This window comes from Clarias gariepinus, chromosome 5 (genome assembly GCF_024256425.1).
Source record: "Clarias gariepinus isolate MV-2021 ecotype Netherlands chromosome 5, CGAR_prim_01v2, whole genome shotgun sequence".
NCBI classification, from domain to species: domain Eukaryota; kingdom Metazoa; phylum Chordata; class Actinopteri; order Siluriformes; family Clariidae; genus Clarias; species Clarias gariepinus.
In genome coordinates this window covers 27,282,449-27,309,638 of record NC_071104.1, presented here as the reverse complement: position 1 = coordinate 27,309,638, position 27,190 = coordinate 27,282,449, and the positions used below count along the sequence as shown (strand labels likewise).

The window sequence follows — 27,190 nt, the reverse complement described above, 5'->3', positions numbered from 1 at the left end:
AATGGTACAAGCATATATATAAAATGTTAAATGCTAAGTTGGGGCGGTGGTGGCTAAGAGTGTTAAGGCTCTGAGTTATTGTTCGGAACGTTTGAGATTCGGGCCCCAGATCTTCTAGGTTGCCACTCTTGGGCCCTTGAGTAAGGCCCTTAACCCTGTGTGCTCCAGGGGTGTTGTAAAACAGCGGACCCTGCTCTGACCCCAGCCTGCTAACAAGGCTGGGATATGCGAACAATAAAATAATTTCACTGTGCAGTTATTTATATGTGACAAATAAAGTCTGAACTTAAGCTTAAATGCTTTACACATCAAAGCTAAATAAAATATGATAAAGTGTGTGATTTTCTTTTTGGCGTGTGTTTTTTATTTTTTTTTTCCATGTGTGTTTTGATTTTCCTTTTCAGTGTGTTTTTTCAATGTCTGCACTGTGGCTGCACACCTCCAGCGTCGAGTGTTTGAGTCCCCCATCATGTCTGTGTGCATGTTCTCCCTGTGCTTGTTGGATTGTCCAAAGAAGTGTCGAGTAGGTTAAATGGCATTTCCCCATAGTGATTAAGTATGTAAGTGCTACTGCCCTATGATGGATTGGCACCCCATCCAGGGAGCACCTTGTCCAGTGCCCAGAGTCTCCTAGAATAAGCTCCAGGTCTCCTGCATCCCTATACTAATAAGCAGGATAAAGACTGAGTGAGTGTGTATGTCTTGATTATTATTATTTTTTTAACACTACATACTGAAAAACAATAGAATTTTATATGGAATTTATTAGCAAAAAATCTCGTTTAAAATTATTGTCTATAAACACATTGTGTTTGAGTCCTTGGCAAACTGATTTACTAGTGAGATATTTAAAAATGACTTAAATCAATGCCTGACTCCACACCTTTGATGTGAATACAATCTAACCCTTTAGCAGTTCTCTATGTATTCACAACTTCACACTGTGCTGGAATTAAATGCTGACTAAACTATCTTACTGAATATCTTCTGATAATGAACTGCATTTTTGTGATTCAAAATATGTCTCTAATGCTCTAATATGTCCCTTAGCTAGGACACCTTGTCCATGTATTTAAACGCTTGCTTTCAGATTGTACATGCTTTGAAAAGTTTGATATTATAATTAATTGAATATGGAAATATGACATTATAATGAATTCTATTAAAGCTTAAAAATAAGAGGGAAAAAAAAAAGAATTCCAAATCAAAGTAAGCGTGGTCTTGACCATGATGAATGCAAATTCAAAGCACTGATTCACCCAATTAGAGATCAAAGAACTCTTCGTTCTTGCCAAAGAAAGATAAAATTGCTAAACCTCTCAGAAATCAATGCAACTAGGAGTTTATGTTTTTGAGATGGTATAACGTCGTGTATAAAAAGTAGTATTTGTATATGCACATTAAGGGTAGCCATCTGTCCCTCCTCAGCAACCCCTGTGCTTCCTCCCTATTTACCAGCTGGTCTTGAACCAATGCCATGTTTGTATTATATAGTGATTTGTGTTTTTCCTCTTATCTGCCTGTTTTTCCTCTTAGTAGAACAAATTCAAAATGGCTATGTGGTTCTGTTTCCCTTAGCAATATTATATAAGGGTAATCTGAAGTAACCGCTATTCCCATTTCCAACAGTACTGTTTATATTAAGATTAGGCATTAATCAAAATCAAAATGACACTGCATCAACATATAGATCACACTCTATGCTTTTATGCTTTTAGAAAGTAAAAAGGTTAAGTCTACCATCATGTAGGTTTCTTTACTTTGCCACTCTGGGGTAACCTCAAAAGGCAGACTTCGAGCACTCTTTAGAGAGGCTGAGACATTCTGTCATAGCCATGAACGTGAACAAAGAACATGGCATGTAACAACAGGAAATCTTTTTTTTATTATTATTCTTTGCCCTTCCTTTGTAGCATATTGACAAATATAAAAGATTACAGGGTGGATGAAAATTAACTAGTCAATATTTAATGTCTAAAGAACTTGTAGTATCACCCAATGGAGCACCACCATGTTCACTCTTACTGTGCATGTGTGGTTAGACCAGCATTTTCCAGGATGCAGACCTCATGAATGGAATCAGAAAGAAGTCCAGCTTTCACTCCATGTGATTTTTTCCTGTGGGGCTACGCAAAGGAGGTTTACAGGTCAAAGCCTTACACACCGGATGGATGTGAAGGATCACAGATTCAGGCGGTTCTAAGCAATATCCCAAATGATTTCCTTCAGAATACTGTGCGTTTCATCCCTGGCTGTTTGTGGAAACTGCTTGACGCCAGCAATGCCTATGTCGAAATTTAAAAAATTGCCTTCATTTTTCTATGTAATAAAGTACATGTACAATTTGTTTTAATAAATTTGTATTAGAAGTATGGACTTTTATCACCAATTTTTTATGCCTAGTTACTTTTCACCTTGTACAGTATAGGCATTGTTATCTTAGTGGTAGGTTTATCGCCTGTGATGCGGAAAGCTCGGGTTTGATGTCCAGTTGATGCCCAAACCCAGCCCCTGGATGCAGTGCCTGTCCCAAGCCTGAAGGAATTGGGAAGGATGCATCAGGAAGGGCATCTAGTGTAAAACCTGTGCCAATTGTTGTATGGATTGGATGGTCCACTGTATCAGCCCTTTGATGGAAGAACATCAACATCTACATTACATTATCCTCAAATAAGGATAAGTCTCTCATTACTAACTGCTTAAAAAAGCTATACTATAGTTTAGACAACAGTAGGTTATGAGCTAAAGTGTCAGGGGCATGCTCCAAGTAGCTGATTGTGTAACTATTTAAAGATTTGTTTTACTGCTGGAAACTAGCACATAAAAGTGTGTATTGGTAAGACAATTAGATTCGACCCCTAACAACACATTAAATATTATCTTATTGCAGTATTTGTGATTCTGTTGGTAACTGTCAGTTGATCCTGTATGTTTTATTATTTCAAAATAGCATTCGCAGTTGTAAACTAGTTCTTATATCAATGAATCCCCTTGTGCCCTTGTGTAGCCTTGTGTTCCAAAAAAATGAAGTTTGTAATCTACTTAAGTCGAATTAATTCTACTTAATTTTAATTAGTTAAACCTAAAAATACTAGTTTTTACTATTATAACCATTATTTATTTTTGTTCAACTTTCATGTTTTAGTGAGTGGAAATTTTTACACTTAATTTAAACATTTTGTTGTATGATTTTTTTTTTATTGTACAGTGGTATTCAAATAAAAAAAGAAGAAGAATCACTAACCTCAAAAATGAGAGATAATGCTAAGATTTGCTGTAGCTCCTTTTTTTTTAACAGAAAAAAAACCTTCCTTACCTTTTTCAACAACATTCAATCTCTTATTAATGAGAAATCCGGCATAGAAGTGTTGGAGATTGAAAACATGAAACGCACTTGCAGAATGCAACACTGCTCTATGATGCAGTTGCACTGAAACTTGGATCGATCGGTTAAAGATATAGCACAGAACAATAAGCACAATAGCATTTGATGACATTATTAATATGGAAGTTGAAACTTCGGAACCTGATCTATTTGAGCAGAGTGTACATGTGAGGAGATACTGTAAGAGAGCTGGACTGACTAAAGGACTAATGTACTTCTGCATTGCTCTCCTTAGGTAAAGAAAAAACAAAGGATAAATCAGCAGGTAGCTGAACAGCTTTATGGGTAATGGACCCTTAAGGGGGGACACAGAATAACTCAATGAAAGAATTTGAAATGAGAAATTAAGGTCAGGAAATCATTAAAGATAATGTGTAAATAAAGAAGATTAATATGCAGGTCATTCCTCCAAATGTCCTGAAGCTTTTGCTCTGAAAAGTGGAGGAGAAAAAAGGCCTAAATCTAGGCCTACCTCAGGGAAAACCCTTAGAGGTATAGGCAGAACCATACAATAGCGGATTAGAAAGGCAACGACAAAAAAAAAAACTGTTATTTATAATTTGGAACCCTAAAAACATCCGGAGAACCACGGAGTGTTGTAGTGTTGAATCTCTGGTTGATCACTGAATTGGAGAAGGAAAGGCTTAGGTGGAAAAGGTCTCTCTCTCTCTCTCTCTCTCCCTCTCTTACACACACACAGAGTAATGTTCACTTTTATATAATATTTTGTGTGTGTGTGTGTGTGAGAGAGAGAGGGAGAGCGAGAGAGAGAGATTCACACAGTCAACTTGAGGCAGGAACTCATGCTGAGCACTGCTGTTAGCTGACACACATGGCAGGTGGCAGTTATGTTTTACTGTGCTTATGGCAGAGAGAAGCTCAGGCCTATAAGTGCCTTTGAGAATGCTGTGACTAATGAAGTATTTGTACACTCTCGTCACAAACACCCAGAAAGTCAACCTCACGCAACAGCTGTAATTATGCATGAGCGAGTGGTCGGGTTGGATGTAGCTGGGCAACTGTTGCCATGGTGAGTAAACAGGGGTGATGGTAAGAGGTGGGGCAAACTGAAGAGAAGCAGTGTGTGATGAGGAAGGGCAGCTCTCTGATGTACTGAGGGTTGTACAGTAATGCACTATAACTCTGACAGACTTTAAGTGCAGGGGTGAAGGTGGAGTTAGGGAAGTCTTGAACGTCAGTCCCTTCCAATGTTATCAAGGCTTCTACAAAAAAGAAATGTATGATATACTGTATAAAATGAAAGACTGTTATAGTTTATTATCCAGATATTTATTTGAAAGCATATTCTGCATCTCCTATAAATTAGTCAGTAACAATAGTGAAAGAAACAGGAAAGGTGTACATGGGCATGGGTGGAACCAGTTATGACGGCACTGAGCTTTGGACGTCAGTAATTTCGTAAGAAGTTAAGTTCGATTTTGACACTGTGACGTTCTGGTCACTGGCTGAGCCTCTTAAGCTACAAGCTGTCTACACGCACTTTCCTCGACTTATCTGTTCAACCCAGGATGTTTAACATGGACCTTTCTAAAATTTTGTTCTGATTACTATTTGAAAACGAGATATACACCTGTGTGCTTTGTTTATCCAGAATTTGATTAATGTTGCAGTTGCCACTTTGGTTGCATCTGAATGTTTTCGATCACGTCAAGACCACTGAAGGTCACCAGTTATGAGTGTTAACGGCAGCAATATATTTTTATCTAGGCTTTACAGTTATAGAGTGCAGCGGTAAGAGATGGCCTTCTTAACAGCTGTTATGTAGGCTTCTGTATGTTTCCCTATAGTGCAGCTATGGGCTTTGCTTTGAGTTGCTTTCTATTACATATTATTAAGCTAAGCCTATAAGCACTTTACACATATTCTGTTGTAAAGCCTGTACAGGAGTTATTATTCTCAGGAGAGGTTATGTTGTACTTGTTCATGTATATTTGTAACCACATTGTATTAAGGGTTATAATGCTGCTACTGAACTCACACAGACTGAATGTGAAATCTGTCGTGATATTAGTATGTTGTGCAATATTTCCCTGATTTGTTTTGTATTACATTACTGATAAAATTCTATGTATGGCTGTCAGTGTGTGTGTGTGTGTGTGTACATGAGTGTGTATGTGCACTCAGATGTGAACTAATGGTGTTGATCAGTGCCACTTGTGGGATTAGCAGGTTTTAGAAGTGGTGTGATGCTTCACTGATTGTGTCTCCATTTTACCTCCTCGCAGCAACACAAACACGCACACACACACACACACACACACACACACACACTTAAACTGTCATACTCATACTGTTGTAAAAAAATATGTCTCATGGCAAACTAGCACAGAGCATGCTAGAACAACCATAACATGAGACACGTGCACATTAGTGCAAGAATGATCACAAACCCTGATCCTAAAGAGCTGCCTTTAAACAGATTGCAGATAACCTGTTGAGCTTGATTAGGTAATTTAAATAAGGGCTGAAAATGAAATATGTAGAATGGTAAATCTTACAGGAACAATGATTATTGCTAAATAATAAACAGTTAAATATTAAACAGTTATTCTATGCAACAGAAATAATAGCAAACGTATGTAATATATGAGGCATGCGTTACCGCATCACCTTAAAATCATTCTTCTCAAGATAAAAAAGAAACCCAGGTTTTATGAGCCCTCATGTGGGCGAAAATAGAATTTCTTTTTTAATTTCTTTTCTGTGTCTTTAAACTGGAATAGACTAAACACGCATACAGAACATAAAACCCCCCACAGTAAGAGTGAAAATTTAAATGCAACTCAGAGCTTTACAGTGTAAAGATGGAAATGAAGCAAATAAACAAAAGAGTTCCAGATTGTCAGCTTATTGGATTAGTGTCATCATCTGGCACTACAGATAGGTATAGCTGTGTATCATCTCTATAGCGATGAATATCGTCTTAATGCCTTTAAATAAACTATCCTAAATGACTAAACTAAGTCATAGGTAGCATATACAAAGAAAATAAAAGTGGGCCTATTAATGAGCCTTGGGAGACACCACAGAGAATGTCATGCCTCTCTCAAATTAAAATATTAATAAAAATGAAAAAGAAAACCTAATCCTGGTTGGTTTTTAAAATTTTAGTAAAATGAAAACTAAAAGACTTTCAAATCACATGAGCCAATATTTTGTTTACAATAGAACATAAATGATTAAACAGAGAAATTTCACTCTTTTATCCACATATTGAGCTCATTTCCAAATTGATGCCTGCTAGAGGTCTTAAAAAGTTGTCATGGGAGCTAATAAAGTTGGCCTAAAACAAGAAATTTTGAAACTATTAAGCTGGGAGAACATCTAGCATCAGGTCTGTAACATGATTAGTTTAAAAAAGATGTCTTTGAGACGCAGAATCTCTCAGAAGTAAAGATTGGGCAAAGGCTCTCCAATCTGTGAAAAAGTGCATAAAAAGATTGTGGAATACTTAAAACACAACGTTACTTAACATCAAATTACAAAGGCTTTGCAAATCTCATCATCTACAGTGAGTAACACCATCAAAAGATTCAGAGAAACTGGAGAAATCTCTGTGTGTAAGGGACAAGGACGAAGATCTTTGTTGGAAGCCTGTGGTCTTCGGGCCCTCAGACGACACTGCATCACTCATGATTGTGTCATTGACAATCGTTTAAAGGCACTGTCATGTACCAAGGCTCATTTAAAACGGATTTAAAATGATCTCATTTTGTGCATAATAGTGTAAAGAATTTCACTTTAAACATTTGTTATGTTCTCTATGTTCTATTGTGAATCAAATAATGGCTCATGTGATTTAAAAGACTTTTGGATTTTCATTTTATTTAAATTTTAAAAACGTCCCAACTTTTTTCTCACAATTTGGGTTGTACATAGCAAACCAGTTTGATACAGGACATCCTTAGTGCCAGTTGCAAGCCTAGATAAAAATGTGTCAGGAAGAGTATTCGGGGTAAAATCCTGTGCCAAATTAAACATGCGGATCAGATGGTCCTCCCCTTCATGGGAGCAGCCAAAAGAACAACTTAGAAAACCAATTTAAAACATTACCATATAGACCTAACAACAAGGTATGTTGTAAAGGCCTCACACTCGTGCTCCACAAGTGCTGAAAAGACAGCGCTACTTCAGCACACCTAATATTTTAGACCAGCATGCTTGAATTGTCGGGCAGGATAACCACAAAGGGCTAGCACAGAATTATCATCACTGCTATCTTTACTGCCATGAGGAGCCTGGAGAGGATAAAAGGGTGACTCAAGCTCACTCGGTGCCATTCTTTTCCACACATATTTTCTCTTGGCCATAGGCCATGGCTCCTCTTCCGGGAGGGAAGAATCTCAGTGCCATTGTTTCCCAGCCTTGCTACCAGGCCACTACAGTATGTGCTGACTTTCCCCGTCTGCCCCCATGCCTCTGAGCCATCTGACTTCACACTCACCTCCATTTACACTAATTCACCTCTCTCCAGTTCCCCCAAAAATATAACACTCAATAAAAGAGCACAAGTTTTTTTTGCCAGCATACCTGGCTTCGACTTTGTTCCATTCTCTGCTGCATTGATTTTCAAGGTATACATGTCATCAATTTGAAACATAAACCAGTTAATTAATGAGGTGATGAGATGTCATTAATTGCATGTGATATAATAATGTTTTTTTTGCTTGTTATTATTCATTGTTTTGTTCTGCAAGTCAGTCAGAGGATCATTGAATATGCTACGGAATAAAATGCAGGAAATTAAAGTCATATAAGCGCAATTATTTGAGATAGAGAACATAAGCTAGTTCCTTTAAGTATTAAAGTTTTTTTTGCAAAGAAACAGAAATTAAGAGGGGTTTAAAGGCAGAAAAAAAGATTATATTGCTTAGGAATTTACACATACTCTGAATAAAACAATGTGGCGGCTGCAGGGGTCTTGAGCAGTGTGTTTCACTTTAGTGGTTTCTGGACACTTACAATACAGTAGCAAGCCTATTGGTTCAGACCTAATTCACGGTCTTGTGGTTTTGCTGCTATCTTCTGTTGCATGCATTAAAAAGAATGTAATAAGTGAGTTTCTGAAGTATCTTGAGCTGGCTAATAGGCCTAGAAAGTAGATAGAAGATCTGGAGAGATGTAGAACAGCTCAAAATGAAATATAAAACGTGCTGTGCATCTTCTAAGGAATTCGATGAACTTCATGAGACTTCAAGAAAATGCCACGACTTGCAACCAAAGACACACTAAATACAATATCACTATTATTTAATAAAATTGAGTTGTTAACACTATTGATGTAGTAGTTTCCTATTATTGAGCTTAAAGACATACAGTAAGACTGCAAAATCTATAATAGTATGAAGCCCTAAAGCATACTTGTGGCATACTGCCAAGCTCTTTTGTCTGTCATTCAGTGATCTGCCTTTTGAGTGCAAAGAAAGTTGTGGCTGTCAGTGTGAAATAATAATAATAGAAACAGTCCATCTTGGCAGAGTAATGAATGGTCACATGTAGTAGTGTCATGGTCAGTTCACCAGGAAATTACATTACCTTTCCAGTCAATCTGCTGGAATATAGAAATGAGAGTAGGTGACAGCTCAGGGACAGAGTAGCGAAAGTGGTGCAGCTCTCCTTGCAGCCGTATTTTTCTCTGTTAGCTTGCGCACACAGTGATGATGATAGTTTTGACAGGCTCATTTATGTGGAAGGCAGAAAGTCCCACAAATCTATAACTACATCAATAGTTTTAGTATATTTGGCCCTTGCCCTATTGATTGAACTGGTGCTTAAGTTAAATGTGTATTGAACAGGCATAGCAAACAGGGTACATAAACGCTACAAATAGTTGCAGTGATTTAGACCTGTTTAATCACAGAAGGAAATTTAGATGTCCATGTCAGACCATTTCAATGCTGCATGAGCGGTGGTTTACCACAAGAGGGCACCAGAGCTTCACTGTTTACATCATGAGTCTACAACGTTGCAGTAATGCCCTAAAGCAAAAGTAAAAAAAAAAAAGAAGTGCTTGATTTGAATGTACTTGACAGGTTGAAAATATTTAGTCTATTTCAATACTTACAGCAGTCATCTTTAGCGTTCATGCCCAAGCTGCCATGCTGCATAAGTTTGAGTGATTATTCATTGGTTCGTATTTTAATACCGTCTTAAATCTACCATGTTAAATAGACATAATACATCTCACTGTTGCCTGATGCTTTTCAGAAAAAGGGTTTGCTTGCAATTTGTTGGCTAATAAACACGAAGAAGCCTTGTCAGTTACGAAACTGATAAAAATAAGCATTTAAATTAATAATATCAAGCTTGAGAACATTGTTGGATTAGATTAGGGGAATGGGGTATTGTTATGGAAGAATAAAATACAATGCAAAATGGTAATTATTTGTAATAACTAGTTTAAGTAGTTGCTGAATAGTCTTTTATGGTTTTAATCCATCATCATGTATCCAATGTTGATTGTTTTTATGTTAATGCAGCATGGTGGTGCAGTGGGTAATGATGCTCTCTCACAGTCACTGGTTCAATGCTGAGCTCTTCCTGAGTGTGTGACGGTTTCCTTCTGGTCCTCTGGTTTTAGCCGTCCTCCCAAAACATACTAGTAGATGGTTTGGCTTTGCTAAATTACCCCTAGGTGTGAAGTAGGGTGTGTGTGTGTGTGTGTGTGTGTGTGTATGTTCACCGTGCCCTAAAATAGACTCCCATCATGAGCTTTCTCTCGTGTCATGCCAAATGATCCTGGGATGGGCTTTCTATCCACTGCAACCCTTTTAGAAGCGCTTACTGAAAATGAGAGAAATAATTGGTATTCATATTAGGAATAAAACATAAGAATGTATACATATATTTTAATGAAAGTAGTACCATTCTACAAAAAACCAAACACATTCTTGTAAACCTATCAGACGCTATATTACTGGATGGCAGTCAACTGGTGTTGATAGTAATACATGCATATATTTTCTCATTATGTGAAGTCTTACCAGTCTCGACAGTTTTGATTATCTGGCTAAATAAGAATTATCTGTGCAACATGATTTGCATCCACTAAAGTTGCCCACTTAGAAATTTGTTTGAATGAGAGACAAACGAACGACATGTCTGATATGAAGAAATCATTTTTTCCTACTGTTGGAGAAACAATTCCATGGTAAGAGATAAGATTCTAGGCAATCAGGGGGAAAATGAGATGGTAGAAGACAGATGCACTAGGCTAGAAGAGGAGATAAGAGACTCCATATTGAGCAGTCTTTGCTTCTGGCTTAAATTAACCAGAATGAGTGAAGTGTTACAGGCGAATGAAGCTTGCATACACAAATCAACAGTGTCAAGTGAAGTGGTTTCTTCAGCACAGCACTCTAAAATGTCTCCATACTAGCCATATAACTCATCATAGTGTACCGTTGGTTAAATCGGTTACCACATAATTGATATTTCCTGAGTCAGATTTCAATGAGAGTACAGAGAGAGAGCCAGGACTTGTGGTTTACTGGTGGGATGAGTATCTACAGGCTCTGCCCACATTCCCTGCCATTAAAATTCATGAGATGTATTGGCTTTTGGTTTTGACTGCCAAGGCTTTCTGAGAGAGAATAAGAATGTGAGAGACAGAGATAGAGGCAGGCAGTCAGAGAGATTCTCTCTAGAAAACAAAGAGAAGCGACCTCATGGTCCTGCCATTACCACATTTACATAAATGAACCTTTAAAGGATCTTTTATATTTTCAGCTGTTTTTCAGTGGTAGCTTAAGAATGCACTTGATGAAAAGATTAATATTTTTTTCTTGCCATGCATACATTCTAAGAAAGAAGCCTCCATCTGTCACCTTAAGAGGTTCTTTGTTTGTTTCTCTGTATGAATCCTTCTATAGATGAATTTGTGAAGTGGTTTTAATTAAATAGCAAATAAAGAGACAAAAATGGTAGATAAGTAAACATAAGTAAAATATGTTTTGGTTTATTCAGGTCTAAACTTCTCAATAATGTGATCATTTAGTATAATAAAATGCTTTTTTGTAAACTATAATAAGGCCTGATTAATAATCAAGGCCTGCATTGCTAGTGTATTGTTTATTTGTTCTGAATAGTTTAGTGTGTTTCTGAGTAGCAGAAACAAACTTATGCACACTTATTGAAAGAGAGAAAGAGAGAGAGAAAGAGCGAGAGAGAGAGAGAGAGAGAGATATCCATTGTCCTTCCTCTAGTTTTTCCTGTCTATACTTACAGCATTGTCTTTCAGTTCTCCTCCTGTGTAGAGGAATAAAGATCTATTCCTGGAATGCAGTGAGAACAGAAGAAAGTCAAAAGAAAGAGAGAGAGAAAAAGAGAGAGAGAGAGGATCAGTGAGAACAACATGTCCTCACAAAGTCAGCTTGAATGATACAAGTAGTGCTTTACTGTACATTTGTCTTTCCTTAACTCACTATCTATTTATTTACTTTGACAAGCAGTAAACCTAGATAAGTAAACATAAGTAAAATATGTTTTGGTTTATTCAGGTCTAAACTTCTCAATAATGTGATCATTTAGTATAATAAAAATGCTTTTTTGTAAGCTATAAAAGCTGTTCCCTCTGACATAATTCTGGGCATCTATTTAGACATTTATGTGTAAAAAAGTGTGGATTCTTGGATTTCTCATTCAGTATCTGTATTAAAAAAAATTAACAAATAAAAGGTTTTGTCTGTACATTGGTCAGAACTCGTTCTTTCAATGATATCTTTACATTTCATACATTGGTGGACCCGAAACCAGTCTCAGACAAATTTGGGTGTATGTCTGTCCAGCCAATTTTGTTACAGCATCACACAAAACTGGCTTGACAGAATTTAATTAAACCATGCCAGTCTTTCGCTATTTGCCAGAAGTTAAACCTGCACCTTGAATGAAATCTAAATGTTAAGTAGAAAGAACGTGTTTTGTTTTTTGTTTTTTTTGTGCCAGATTACATTATAGCAGCCAGCGCCTGTTTGGATAAATATAGTGCTTTTTACCCTCGGAGTGGGCGTGCCTATATGCAACACTCAACAAACCCAATCAAGGCAATAATTTACTGTATATAAACAAAGTATGCAAAAGACACAGAAACGACCATAATGCTCTTACAAACACCTAAATCCTTACAAAACACAAACGAACGAGCGACACAGCAAAGCTTACTCCAAAAAAAGCAGAGTACCTTATGAGAACTGATCCTACAAAGATGTATGGACAAATCATTGTATGTTTATGTACAAAACGTGGGCTTTAACCTGAAATAATAATTATAACACTAATTACATTAAAGATGATCAGCTTTAACCTTTTAACTTTTTCTACAAACTCTCTACCTATTACCGGAGAGTACTAACGCTAGTATTAATTACATTATTGAGTGCATTTCTTGAAAACGGTTTGTACTAGTGCAACCCTTTGTCATGGGATAATCTTACCTGGACGCTGTACAGTAGTGGAAAAAAATATTGACACAAAATGAAATTCAATGTTGTAATGACCACCAAAATATTAAGAGTAATATGTTATTTTATGCAATAAAATTGCTATAGAACAATCATTAATAAGTATGAACTCAAAACATGCTGGATTCGGTTGGGTATAGAATCAAAAAGACATCTGTAGTACTCTGGTGTAACTTGTTCAATCCATGTCTGCTTGATTGCTTCCTTGATTGCTTCATGTGCAGAAAGATGGGTTCTTGACTGCTATAGCTTTCTTCACCGCTATCCAACAGCCCCAGAAGCTGAATACCATGCTGCATAGCCGCTTTTTCATTGTTAACTACCACATCTCTTTAATTAGTAATGCTATAGGAGTTATAATACATTTCTAATTTCAATATATTTATTATATATTGAATATCAGTTATTCATACATTTCATAGACTGCCTTAATACTTTTGGCAAAATACTGTAGGGGTGAAACTTGGCAAAACCTTTACTTGTGTCAGATGAGGAGCAAAAGCATCAAACTGAATGTGCGACACCTGGATGCTCTTCTATATAGGCCCCCAGAAAGCCTTACTCAGATCTCTCCAAGATATTGAATTGATGATAAAAAAAAGTCATATCATTGAGTAAAGCCTTCTCCAGCACATCCCAAAGATTCTCAAAGGGGGTTGAGGTTAATCCATTCATGTGTGAAAAGGTGTCTCATACTCCCTAAACCATTCTTTTACAATTTGAGCCAGATGAATCCTGGCATCATCATCTTGGAATACTCCCATGCATGCATCAGGGAAGAAAAAATCCATTGTTAGAAATACTGAACTATATTCAGTATATTCAGGTCATCAACTGACCTCATTTTTGGGCACATAACATGATAAACCCTAAACTTGATCAAGAGAAGCAACCGCAGATTAAACACTGGTCCCACAGGGTTGTACAGTAGGCACAAGGCATGATGGGGACATCACTTCATCCCCCTCTCCTCTCACCCTGATGCAACTCTTTCTTACCACATGCCCTTTTTCCAATGCTGCATAGTTCATTCTTTATTACAGTAGCTGCACTGATGAGTGGTTTCCCTAAGGCTACACAGCTATTTAGTTTGCTTAGTTAAATCCAGGTAGTAACTTCTTTCGGCTGGGTAGTATATAATAAGTGACATTAAACAGAGAAAATAAAAGACAGTAAAAAAAAAATGTGATTAATAGAAAAGTATTGTTAAACAGACAGGAGAACTGATCTGTTTATGTTTGATGTTTATTTTACATTGGAAAAGAAGTAAGGTCTTTGGTTTTTCTTGTTATATTGAGCCAGTGTACCGTGGAAAGTTCATTTTAGGCTACTTTACAAGCACTTACGCATCCCCGAGTTCCATCTCGCCATCCCCACTAAAGCCTGCATTGGGCTCCTATCTTACACCTCCTTCGGAGCCAAGACATCCTGCACTGCCTCTCATATAACGCTTCCTGTCTAATCTCTTTTTTTCCGTTCTCCTTGTATTTTGACCCATGTCCCTTCTCGTCTATGCAGAGATAAGATAAAATCTAATGATGGTTTTATTAAATAGTTTTTGCTTAGAGAGTGATGGATATGAGAAGATTAGGCAAATGAAGTTTTACACAGTATAATTCTTCTTAAAAACCCCGAAGAATTTGTCTGGCATTGCTCAAGGGTGTCTCAGGAGCATCACAAATCAAAATGTGAAAAATACTCCTAATGGTTTTAAGCTGAGACTGTTGGTCACCTTATGCTAGGATTTTATTTTTTTGCTGCTGCTGTTGTTGTTAGAAAGTCTCCCCACCAATTAAGTAAAAGATTGAAGGAAGGAGATGGTGAAAGTCGACACGATTTAAATAACTTCATTAATGGTGTGGAATCCAGTGGGTGCTTCAGCAATTATCACTGTGACCCAGAGAAATTAGCTGCCAGTCCCACAGGACTTGACCCAATCTCACGTTAACGAGAACAGCTGCAGCTGTATTGCCCATCCCTACCCCCACTGCACAGGTAGACACACAGAATACACATCAGCAACTGCACCATCAATACACATGAGGTGAGAGGAACTGCATGAGAGATAGAGTTCAGGTCAGCACTGCCTGCATTGCTAGTGTATTGTTTATTTGTTCTGAATAGTTTAGTGTGTTTCTGAGTAGCAGAAACAAACTTATGTACACTTATTGAAAGAGAGAAAGAGAGAGAGAAAGAGAGAAAGAGAGAGAGAGAAAGAGCGAGAGAGAGAGAGAGATATCCATTGTCCTTCCTCTAGTTTTTCCTGTCTATACTTACAGCATTGTCTTTCAGTTCTCCTCCTGTGTAGAGGAATAAAGATCTATTCCTGGAATGCAGTGAGAACAGAAGAAAGTCAAAAGAAAGAGAGAGAGAAAAAGAGAGAGAGAGAGGATCAGTGAGAACAACATGTCCTCACAAAGTCAGCTTGAATGATACAAGTAGTGCTTTACTGTACATTTGTCTTTCCTTAACTCACTATCTATTTATTTACTTTGACAAGCAGTAAACCTCAGTATTTATTAATTATAACCGTAAAAATTAAAAATGTTCAACCTTGCAATAATTGATTACTGACAAACACCTGCAATATGTAATGTTTGTTCAGTGCAAGACTAAAAATATGTCCACATAAATTTTAGTCATAAATTCAATTACAGGATGTTTCTATATTTGGATAACTTAGATTGTTGCCAGGTCTCAGCAAAATGTCCGTCCATACTGACTCCCACATCCCAACGTCTTTTAAGTTTAAAAAGGAAATAAAACTAGCACTTTGATGTTGGCAGTATATGACAGAACATTGACAATGGACAGTAGTTTAAATTATTTTACTTAGTCCTTGGTTATGCTCCATGTCGCTGTAGTCCTGTCCTTAACTGAGAACAAAAACACTTTTTTCAATCTTAGCAAACAGGCCCATGAACTATTTTATAACCTGCATAAAATAATGACATCCACAGACTTCATTCCAAACTCACCAATTTGGTATTACAAGAACATGACCATGGCAGATGAGCAGAGTGATACACACAGTGAAACATCCCAGTGCAGTTATTTATTGGAAAGCACTGTTGCAATGTTGCTTGACCAGTCAAATTGGTGGAAAAGAAAAAATTGTCATATAATGTCAGTTATAGGAAGTTTAACGTAACCTGTTACCATATGACATACCCAATACATTAGTTTAGTGAAAGGTCTAATATTATGTATTTGTAATCATTTGTATGAATTCCAACAAACGTCATGCTCTTCTTATAAATAATGTATTTTCTGTAAACTTATAGTTTAGTACATAAGATAATCATTGGAAAGGGAAATCAGAATAAAATTGTTGAGTCATGTAGAGAAAGACCAATAGTGCTTATGTAATTGGCAAAAACAGCCAAAGTGGTGTTACACTGCCTCAAGAGAGGAAATAGACAATGATTGTCTGCTCCTTGGAGTGGGCTGAAATAACATCAAGGACAAAGTAAAAAGAGGATAACTTTCTGTAGTCTGCTGAAAGCTCAGTTGAGCTGAAATGTGTTGGTGCTCTGTGTCTGAACAGTTAATGAATACTTTATGATTTGCACTCTACAGTGCTTTTTCTCCCACCACAACTGTCTCTTTTTGATATCTGTGTAGAGTACATTACATGTTTTCTACTCTGGACTTGTTAAAAATTAAATAATAAGCCTTAATCTTTAATTGAAGAGCTTGTTTTATGATTGCAGTTGTTAAACATCACAAAAGTCTTTTATATCTAATTATTTTGTATATGCTCAAACAATGTGAATGGCTTCTTTGGTTGTGGTGTGTAGAGTGTGCATTTTGGTAGATGTCTGAAAAGTACAGTAAATATCTCACTGTCACAGAATCTGTTGTTGCTCCTCGCTCACTCTGTAGGCTTACTAAGTAGGCAGCCTCCCCTTCTGCAGGTGCAAGAAGGGGCAGGGCCGCTATTTCTAGGAAATAGGCACGGCTGGTGAATAATCATCTTTAATGGATCTCGGGCTTCCTCTACATTATAAGAACAATGCAGGGAGTTTAGATTGAGGTCCGGAGCAGAGTTGCGCAGCGGATGTTAAACTTTAGTGAGTGGCATGGGAGTGAGGTGATGTCATTCACCCAGGGACTGCAAAGGAAAGAATGAAATGCTGCCTTCTGATCGCCGCATTTAGGACAGCCAAGGAAGGACTCCAACAGCACATTCAGTCTCGCACAGAAACAGATTTTGTGATTCTGCCCCCAAAGAGGAAAAGGCCACATTAGGCCAGCTGTGAAAGCCACCTGATATCACAATGGCTGGACTCAATGAGAGCTGGTGGGGGCCGGTTGGCCAGTCAGCGAGAGTAGCTGTTCTAGGAAGCATACAGGAGCCCCCGCCCATGCAGGCTCACTCTGGCACTCTGGCCACCAAGTTCGCTCACCAGCCTTGTGCCCGAATGCCAGCGCAGCACTGACTCCAGACCCGCACATGCACACCTTCACCACTTTCCTTCCTCTTTTTTGTCCTCCTTTTTAAACCCTTTCCTTCCCCGCTTTTCCAAATAAAATTGCTCTTTTCCTATAAGACAACGCCTCGTGTCCGAGTGTCTGTGGTGCCACCCATGCATTAAACCATTTACAGTAACCGTTTCCTTCTTGATAGACAAAATCTAAAAGCAATATGAATACTATACTATAATAAGCAATACTATGAAATTACCATAAACCAAAGGTATTAAACACTAGTGTATTAGCCTCACTTGTATGTGCTCTAGGAGCATCATTAAGCTGTGAAAATGGATGGTTGTACCTTTGAGGTGCCATTGACATTAACTGTGTCTTTAATATCAAAATAGATCTGTACAGCATCACTGTGCACTTTTTCTGACAATGAGCTGATTATTGTAAACTATTACACTCTGCATACTAATTTGTCCTGGTCGGATGCCACTGCTTTTTAAAAATCCACATCACATATCATTCATTAAAAGTCATCCTACCTGGCTAATTGTCTCCAGTGTTTAGCAAGCTGTGCTTGTTTTGGTAGCAGACAGCCTGCGGTTGTATCCCATGCAGTTACACGCCTAATGATCTCATGAATATGAAATAACAATCACACAGTTGTCACAAATACAAAATGACCAAGAATAGCAGAATAACCCCAATACATAGCTATTGCACCAAAACTTTAAAATATTTTTATGTAGTGAATTAGCATATCCTGTTTTTGAGTCCATTTTTAAGGCTGAAGATGTGACAGTTTTTGAAAGTAAAAGTCGTATATTTATTTTAATACTTGCATATGATGATATTAAATCAACTAAAATATTTAACATTGTTTTTCATTTTCCGATGAGGAAAAACTAGCCCTAGTGAGAGAAAAGCACCATGATACTTACTGGCTATGTGCAGCACTTGACTAATTTTTGTTATTACTCACAAGGACTCATGCAGTCAGCCCTCCATTACTCAGCCATGTTTGAGCCCTTAGACACATTCCTCTTGGTAACAGCCAGAGCTAATCAGTAAAGAGAGACAAGAACCTTCAAGCTGAAGGATGTCATGAGCCAATCGATTAGATATAGATGATCAGACCAGCTAGAACAGATTTGTAAATTCTTTCACTGACACAAATCGCTGGATTTACACAGATTAGAAAACCGACATTAAATCGATATATGTCTGACATTTTTTGCATGGAGGGTTCTTTGCATGAAGGTGAAAATGCTGAAGTATATAAAAAAAAAAAAAACAGACAGACAATCACAGAAAGATTGAGTGAAATAGATTTAGAGGAGGTGGGCCTGTACTATTGGTATTGATTGCTTCTGTAAAAGACAGTTGACCATTCTGATTCTTAGTTTATTCACATCATAAAATTAGAAGTGGTAATATTTGTAATGTCTTTAGCATTATTATTGAATCTGTCTAATTAACAGGCCCTGCCAAAACAATAGAGTCTAAAATTAAGGTACAAAGTTAGGATGAAGGCTGGAAGCATGATAGGGCATGCTAGTCTCTCTGGCACCAGCAGGACCTGATGTGTCACTGTGAATGCACTGAAAGCTGACCTGATCTTAATGACTGGTGCCTTTGGGTCTGCGATTGATGAGAATGTACATGCTTTGTGATAGATTGAGTGTAATTGTAACCTCTTTTTATTGATTTAAGGCAAACTGTCACATCTTGCACCCTGAGCATACAGAGCACTCTCAGAAAAAGGTACTCAAGCATCCCTTTCAGGGTTTAAATGCTTGTCACTGCAGTGGTAACCATAAGGGTGTTTCTTTTGTACTTTTGTATAGAAGAAAGAGAGAATATAATGTGACTATAAAAGTTATTCAAGGTGTATAATTGGACCTGAATATCAACATTTACATTGCTTTTACCTAAGGGAACAAAAATGTACCCCTACAGTACCATTTTTTTCTGACAGCATAAACTCCCAGGTTTATGGTGCACATCCATTACTATGCCATAAAAGGAAACCTTTGTTCCATATACTGTATGTGCTGACATATTAGAGCCACTTTGTTGTATAAAGACATTTTCCATCCTCTCTTTGGACAGTCTTAGAATCTAGTCGCATTTAGCTACAGGACACTCTGTATATGCTTTGCTTTTTAATTCTGGTATTAGTCCCATTTTTTTCCCCCTGTGTGCAGTCTCAGTTGTGATCATTTTTGTGTTTGTTTGTCAAGTCTGTCAGTGCCTGTACTAACCACGATGAGCCAAACTAGATTTCATAGGCATTAAGGTTTAAGCTTAACTCCACCATTAATCAGCTGCTATTGATGCTTGCAGTTACATTCACATAACTGCATTTTAACTACACATTTTTTCACATACTGCACTCATTAAGGCAAACATGCAGTTGGCATGGAACACCTAAACACCTAGCTGCTAATGAAATTTATCATATGGCTTGTTATTAAAACCTGATGCCTGCACATTTATTTATCAGAATTAATTGCAATCTGAAACTCCTAATATTCTTTTTAAATCAAAACTCTTGCCATTTCGCAACATTGTACTTAACTAAATTCAACACATAGGAGTCTTATTGATCCTGAGGTTACCTACAGTGTTACAATCATGAGAAAACAACCCAATATTTTTAATATTATATATCTGTAATCTTGGCTCAGAGGGTTAAGGCACTAAGTTACTCATCGGAAGGTCAGCGGTTTAATCCCCAGATATGCGAAGATAGAATTTTACAGTGCAGTAATGTATATGTGACAAATAAAGAATTAACTTAACTTGACTATGAAAAATCTTTTCCAGCACACACCAAAGACTTTCAATGGTATAAGATCAGGAATCTGTGATGCCATTTCATGTGTGAAAATGATTCCCTATGCTCCCAGAACAACTTGTTCACATACTGTATGCTTGTGCTATTAGGAAAGGGGAAAAACCCTTTAGATGGGATAACCTGGTCATTCATTACATTTAGATAGTTGACTTCATTTTGTTTTCACATAATGTTGCCTAACCAACTGAAGCAACACCAGAGTAACGATGCCTCAAGAGGCTCATACAATGAATGCTTGACACGCTTCTCTTCAGAACCCACAGGACTCTTCAGTAACATATTTTTTCAATGGCCATAGAATACCTTCCAACACGGCTGTTTAAGTAACAAGAAGCCACTCACTTCATCAGTTAGCGTTAAAAGTACCTGCTAAAACTTATTAATGACTGCAGTAATAATACAGTCAAAGGTTGAGAAGTGTTTGCTTATCTACAGTCAGATTCATAAATTTTGGAACAAAGATTTTAGATAAGATTTTTTTTGGCGTTTGGGATCACATATAAAGAACATACGGATTATATATAATCAACACAGAGATCCCTATGGTAGGATAAAAATCCTTTTCAGTCAACAACTGCCTGAAGTCTGGAACCCATTAAAAAATTTTTTTGGGGGAAGGCAGTTTATTTACAACAGATCTCATTCATTTATCGTCAGTCACCGCTTTATCTCGGTCAGTGTATGAGTCATATCCTTGTAACACTGAGGCAGAAATGCACCCTTGAAAGAAAACCAGCTCATACGTGCACACATTTACACCTCAGAGCAATTTAGAGTATCCCTTCCAACCCTCAGATGCTTTTGGGAGTTGGAAGGAAACAAGAAACCCTAGAGGAAACCCACAGGGGGACACGAGGGACATGCAACAGACAGTAACATACGCTCAAGATTGAACCAGTGACCCTGAAGCTGTGATGAGGACACACTACTCACTGCACCAACCTGTCGCTGTGCAGTGAATCTGATGACTCTAATTAGTGTATAACGAACAAAAGTAGATGATCTTGATCACCAGGTAGGTGCCTTGTTGAGTTTGAATTTTAGAGTGAAGTTAGCAAATATAGAAAGCTCTTTTTCTACAGTAAAGTGGTGAAAAAATACTGTAAACAAATCAAGAAAGAAAAAACAATGTATGTAAGAAGCATAGTGCAACGTACCGAGCCCAGCAACACCTGTTTTTAAGAATCATAAGAATATAAAAAACAGATATTTCCTATGCGTATAATAAACCATGCTTCGTATCTGTCTTTCATCTGTATGTGTACTGTATGTATGTATGTAAGTGCAATTGTTTGTGTATGACATGAACGTACATGGCTGTGATCTGTCTGCTCATGCACTCACTCAGCCAGGAGTCTTCTGCAATTTAGATTACATTATAGTAGAGAGAGTGAGAGAGAGGAAGTACTGTAGGTCGGTTGTTGGCTTTGTGAGTTGCTTTGATGGTTGACTGTACACCAGTGTGACAGGAGCAGATGTTTGTATTTCATTTTGTTTTCACTGAATTTAATTTCTATGTTGAGAAATTACTCACATTATTTAATCATGACTATAAGCTGAAGCCACCATGCACTTATGGTCTTTGCTCCGAGGACTTTCTTGCAATTGGGAACTGAAATCAATAGCCAGCCAATCACCTGTCTTCACATTATCCCTGGGGGTATTTACTGATTCATGAACTCGATCTTATTTGTTTAAATGAGCAGGAAAAATATTTTAATTATCAAGGCTTAGTGGTATTTTCTGTTTAATGTGTTCTAATATGGCAGAAAGCCACACAACTGAAGTGAAAAGATGAGCAGGTGCTGTAACATCTGTTTAATTATCAGAATGTGGAATTATTTATGAAATATGGGTCTTGTGGGCTTTGATTTTGCATTTCATATGAAAATCTCCTGAAACCTACCTTTCAGCTGTACTTTGGGTTTTGGTTTTTCAGAGACAGAAACACCTCCATCTCTTAGAAACCCTGTCTGACCCTACTGAGCTGCTTCCTCTACTTCTCTATCAGGAATGAGCTGAATTAGATGACCTTTAGAAACCATGTACATGGGTACACTCACACACACCAGTGAAAGTGCAGTCTGTGATGGAGAAATTACTACTGACTTTACAGGACAGAAAATCACGCATCATTGATTTTAGGTTGCTATGTGTGCTTTCTATATTAAAATTAGAGATATACTGATTTGCAGAATATTTACGGATTTATCTTAATTTAAAGTGACTGCACCAAGGTCAGAAGTAAATGCATGAGGCAGATCTAATACTGTGGTTAATCATGCAAATGTTGCAACCTTGCCTGGCATTGGCTTGAATTGCAGAGTTTAATATGTGCTGTGATGTTGCTTGGCTAATACTTTCACAACTCAACTCCCATTCAAGTTTCTACAAAACACATCTTCTTTGCATCTAAAACTGGGCGCATAAAAGATCAGGCCCTGAATGCCTTAAAGTATGTACTGTATATATCCATTTGCCTAATGTTTCTTTGAAAAACATTTCCCCTTGGCTGCAGTAACGGCCTTAACTGTTTCACACTAGATATTGGGGTGTTGAGGTTGAGATTTAATTCTATTCAGCCACAACAACTTTAGTGAGGTTAGGCACTGATGGGATTTCAAGTCATACACAGTAACAAGAGTTGTAAGCTGTAGTAGGGACTCATAGTTGTAACGTTTTTGACACTTTATGCACATTACTGCTAGTTTCATCATGCTGCCTTCACCCACAGACACTATTGATTCATGTCTAAATGTCAAAACCTGCAGGGTATGGTTTGGACAGGGATTTGTCCCTTAGCTCTGGTCTTCCTCAACAGATTGTCATTTCGTATCTTAAAATATGATAATGTTAAAAATAAACATTTGATACAGCTTTATAATTTATACCATATTTCTTGCTGGCAATGTTTTTCCAATAGTATTCCTTTATGTCGGTCCATCTGTAATGATTACCTGCAAGCCTTAAACTCTTAACTACATGGGCACTTTGTCCGGACTCGCATTTTATAATTTATTAGACTTACAGTATGATGTGTGAGGACTGTCAGCTGCCAGAATGTATGACTGTAGGAAAAAACTAATACATACATTTTGGTCATACTGATCAATTTTGTCTGGAAATGCAGTATTTCATACTGGAGTTAGAAACTCTGACAGTTTTTTCAAATACATGAGCTTATTCTTATACATAAAGTAAAAACATACAGAGGGGCTTACAGTATATGGTGAGTGCTCCTAGACAAACTAATTAGAGACACACTAATATATTTATGAATTTTAATTTATTTTAAAAACATATTTGGATTTTTCTTCTTTAAAGCTACTTTGCAAAAATGTTCAATGTTAAAAGCATTATATATTATGTTTTAAAAATGACTAAAACATTGTTATTTAATTAATAAAATATGTAATCATTTTCTGATAACAGCCCATCCCACACTGTTTCCCACACTAGGCCTTCCAAACCGTCATCCAATGCATTAACTACTGAGCTATTCCAGACCGGGATATGCTGAATGCAACATTGTTAGAGATTGGCTTGCATTATTATTTTGAAAATGGTTTGAATGTTTTGTGATCCATCAAAAACCCCAACAAAAACACTTATCTAGATGTGTGAGACTGGTCACACATAACATCTCACTGTGCATAATAATAAAACTTGTAGGCATCTGTTACATATTGAACCTTTTGTGATATCAGTGTAAAAAAAATAACATTTCTGTGAGAATGATGTCTTATTCAAGACAGCAATGCCTCTTGTTGACAACATATTATCTATTAATGGGTGTCCTAAAAACCTCTTCTCTCCTGTGTTAGAAATTCTAGTGTGAAATTCTTATCACTAGGTCGCAATCTGAAGACCTTTACATGAAATAAATCTACAATCTGAGACACATCATAAACAATAAAACTTAATGGGCATTTCAGTGTTGCTGTAGATGAATGGGGGATAGCATAAAGAATAAATATAATCAACATATAAAGGGTATACTGTAAACTCCTGTGGTTTGGGATAATTAACTGTCCCTAATTAAAGTGGTGTTTACAATCATTGCTAAACATGTCCAGTACACACACACACACACACACACACACACACACACACACACACATCACCTAGGAGGTTGGGAGAGCAAAGAGATTCTCACAAATCCAATTTTTGTACCATCAGGATATATGCCTTATTTGTAAAGGTAATAGGTTGAGATTTTGTATTCCATTAACAAACAGAGATAACCGATATGTGTACATGTGACTGCCTCTCTCTCTCTCTCTCTCTCTCTCTCTCTCACTCTGTGCATGTGTGTGTTTAGAGAGAGAGTATCATGAGTGAATTGTTCTGAGTGGATTCAGACTGAGCTGTATCACGGATGAAAGACGTTATGTCTTGTCGTTACACACAGTGCTGCTGTGACTGAGTGACAGGCAGTGTTGAGCTCTTCATGATGGCACAGCATGAGCATTTGTGGCCTGTTCGATTGTGCTGTGAGAATAGGTTTGCTATGAACTACGGATGCAATCTACAGCAACACCAAACAAAAGCACCACTAACATCACCAACACCAAACAACAACACAGAATAGCACCAGCAACATAAAAATAACGCAGAAACAACAATGCCAAATAACAGCAACAGCAGCATATAACACTGTCAGCACTTTCAATACCACCAAGACCGAACAAAACCATCACCAATAACAAACATCACATACATCACCAAAACTGCCGACACTAAATAAGCCCAGCAACAAGACCACTAACAGCAACAACAATGATAACACTAGCAGGATCAGCACTATCACTAACAAAGCATAATTTACTACACCCCCAACCTTGACAATGACAACACTAACTTGCATACCTTTTTTTTCAGCCCGCACTCCTTAAAAAAGAAAATAATAAGTAAAGCCCTAGAAATTAACCTTAGTTACCGCCCCTTTACAGCCCCTCTGCATGCTGGTAATGAATACCAGTGAACTATAAACGACTGGGTGTGAGAAGTAGTGCGCTTGGAACTAGCACCATGGACAGCTTCACTCACAACACCAGTAGATAGACTGCATCAACTTCACATAATAATAATAATAATAATAATAATAAGTATTATTTTTTGACTGGATAAAGCGGAAGGGTCAGCTTTCTTTAAGGAGAGTGCAGTGCTTAATGTGTGTGTGTGGGGGGGAGAGAGGAGTGTGCACGCGTTTGTGTGTGTGTGTGAGAGAAAGAGACAGAGAGAGAGGAGAGAAGAAAGCGTGTGTGTAAGAGAGAGATAGAGCGTGTGCGCGGGAGACACTGTGTGTGTGTGTGTGTGAGTGTGTGAGAGAGAGAGAGAGGTCGAGCTCCCGCCCCCTAGAAGGAGCACCATCATCATCATCATCACACGCTGCTGCTTTCTTGATCACGGCTGAAATCTCTAAATTCTCTTAATTTTCTCTGCTGGAATTAAGGGGGGAAACAGCACAGCAGACGAAGGAGAAGAAGAAAGAGAAAGAGAAGGAGAAGACGTTTCCGTTCATGTTCGCCTGTAAATAGCGCGCACTGGCCGCGTCGGGACGCCGCGCGCGCTCCACCAAATACCCGGCTCATCTGAACACGCTCAACCCGAACAGCTCTCCTGATCCTCTCTATAGTTCAGTAGTGTTCGGGGAGATCTGTGACAGTGAAACTGCCTGCTGCCACCTCGACACCGGCGACAGGATTTAAGCATGACGGCCACCAAGGAGCAGCAGATCCAGAGAGCCAGTGCGCAGCAGGACGAGGTAATGTCCGTGTGTGAGAAAAAGAGAGAGAGAGGGGGAGAGAGGGAGAGGGAAACACTACCTGCGCCTTACTGTCATGTTTAGAAACCAGGCTAAATGTGGCTTTCTCGGTCTTCCCTTCTGAGTGCGCTTAGATGGTCACGGTTAGAAAGTCACGCTTGGTTTTCACGCTGTTCCTGAAAAGCACAGCAGGTGCGCAAAATGGGTAATCTCCGAAAAAAACACAAGATCACTAGCGACTATAAGTCGTTGCAGTTGTTTAAAGCTTTGCAGAGGTAAAACAAAAGAATAAAAAAGAGGAGGTGGTGCTGGACTCATCTCTTTCTCTCTCTCTCTCTCTCTCTCTCTCTGTTAGCTTTCGCTTCGCGCGCTATTTGTGGGAGCAAATGACGGGACACGGTTGAGCTCCGGCGGCGCAGATGTCACTATCAAAACAATTAGCGGCCCTCAAAGCGCGTTCCAGGCTTCACGCTTTCGGAATGCTAATCCCCACCGGTATCTAGCCTAAGGCTGGGGCTAGGATTTCTAGCCTGGGGCTGAACGTGTCGGACTGAAATGAACTGCCGACAGTATGCTTCACAGGGTAGGAATAGTAAACTGAGCGGTGGCCTTGTGCGAATCTGCATCTGAAGTCGAACCTGGCGCAAGCTTTCTCTCGTGCGCTAACTAACATAAATGTGGGCTGTATCGATAAGATCATTAATAACGAGCCCAGGAGAGAGCAAAGTACGAAGCTCTAATTTCCCTCCTCTCATCACTCAGTCTGAGCGTGCACCCCTGGAGAGGCTCAGCAAGGGAATAACATCACCTGCCCTACGCTAGAGGGCCTCTGGACGTGACGGCTAAAACAGTGGTAGGGCTTTTCGGGATCCTCAGGACGCAGTGGTGCTGAATAATTGATGGTGCGCTGTTGTAAATGTTTCTCCGTACATGATTATAACGTTGTGCTCGCTGTCGCACCTGCGCATCCGGGCTCTCCGTGCCGCAGGACTCACATCAAGGTTCTAATAAATGTTTGATAGAAGCATCGCGGCATTCCGGGACACCGCAGGCTTCTTACACACAGAAGACCTTCTTAAGTATAGAGACCAGTTTTAAACGTAGATCTCTCCGTTATCAGACCCCATTGTAAACATACTGTTAAGCTTTTTTTAAAACACAAAGTCAATTTTAAACAGATCTCATATCAAATATAATACCCATTAATTAGGATATTTCTTTATGAACACATATTTTAAATATAGATCCCATCATAAACAGATCCCATCTGAAAT

The 27,190-nt window shown here is 38.1% G+C and overlaps 1 protein-coding gene across 2 annotated transcripts in view; it reads left to right on the top strand.

Annotated features, from left to right (window-relative positions):
* The window catches only part of LOC128523953 (inactive dipeptidyl peptidase 10-like), a 117,016-nt gene that overhangs the window by 8,042 nt on the left and 81,784 nt on the right, over positions 1-27,190 (top strand). Inside the window, exon 1 of one of the 2 annotated variants that reach the window (XM_053496193.1) lies at positions 25,515-25,916. The exons of the other annotated variant lie outside the window; for it this stretch is intronic. Within the exon in view, the coding sequence (XP_053352168.1) occupies positions 25,863-25,916 (54 nt within the window). The 5' untranslated portion in view covers positions 25,515-25,862. Of the gene's footprint in view, positions 1-25,514; positions 25,917-27,190 lie in introns of those variants that run through there. 2 annotated transcript variants of the gene reach the window in all.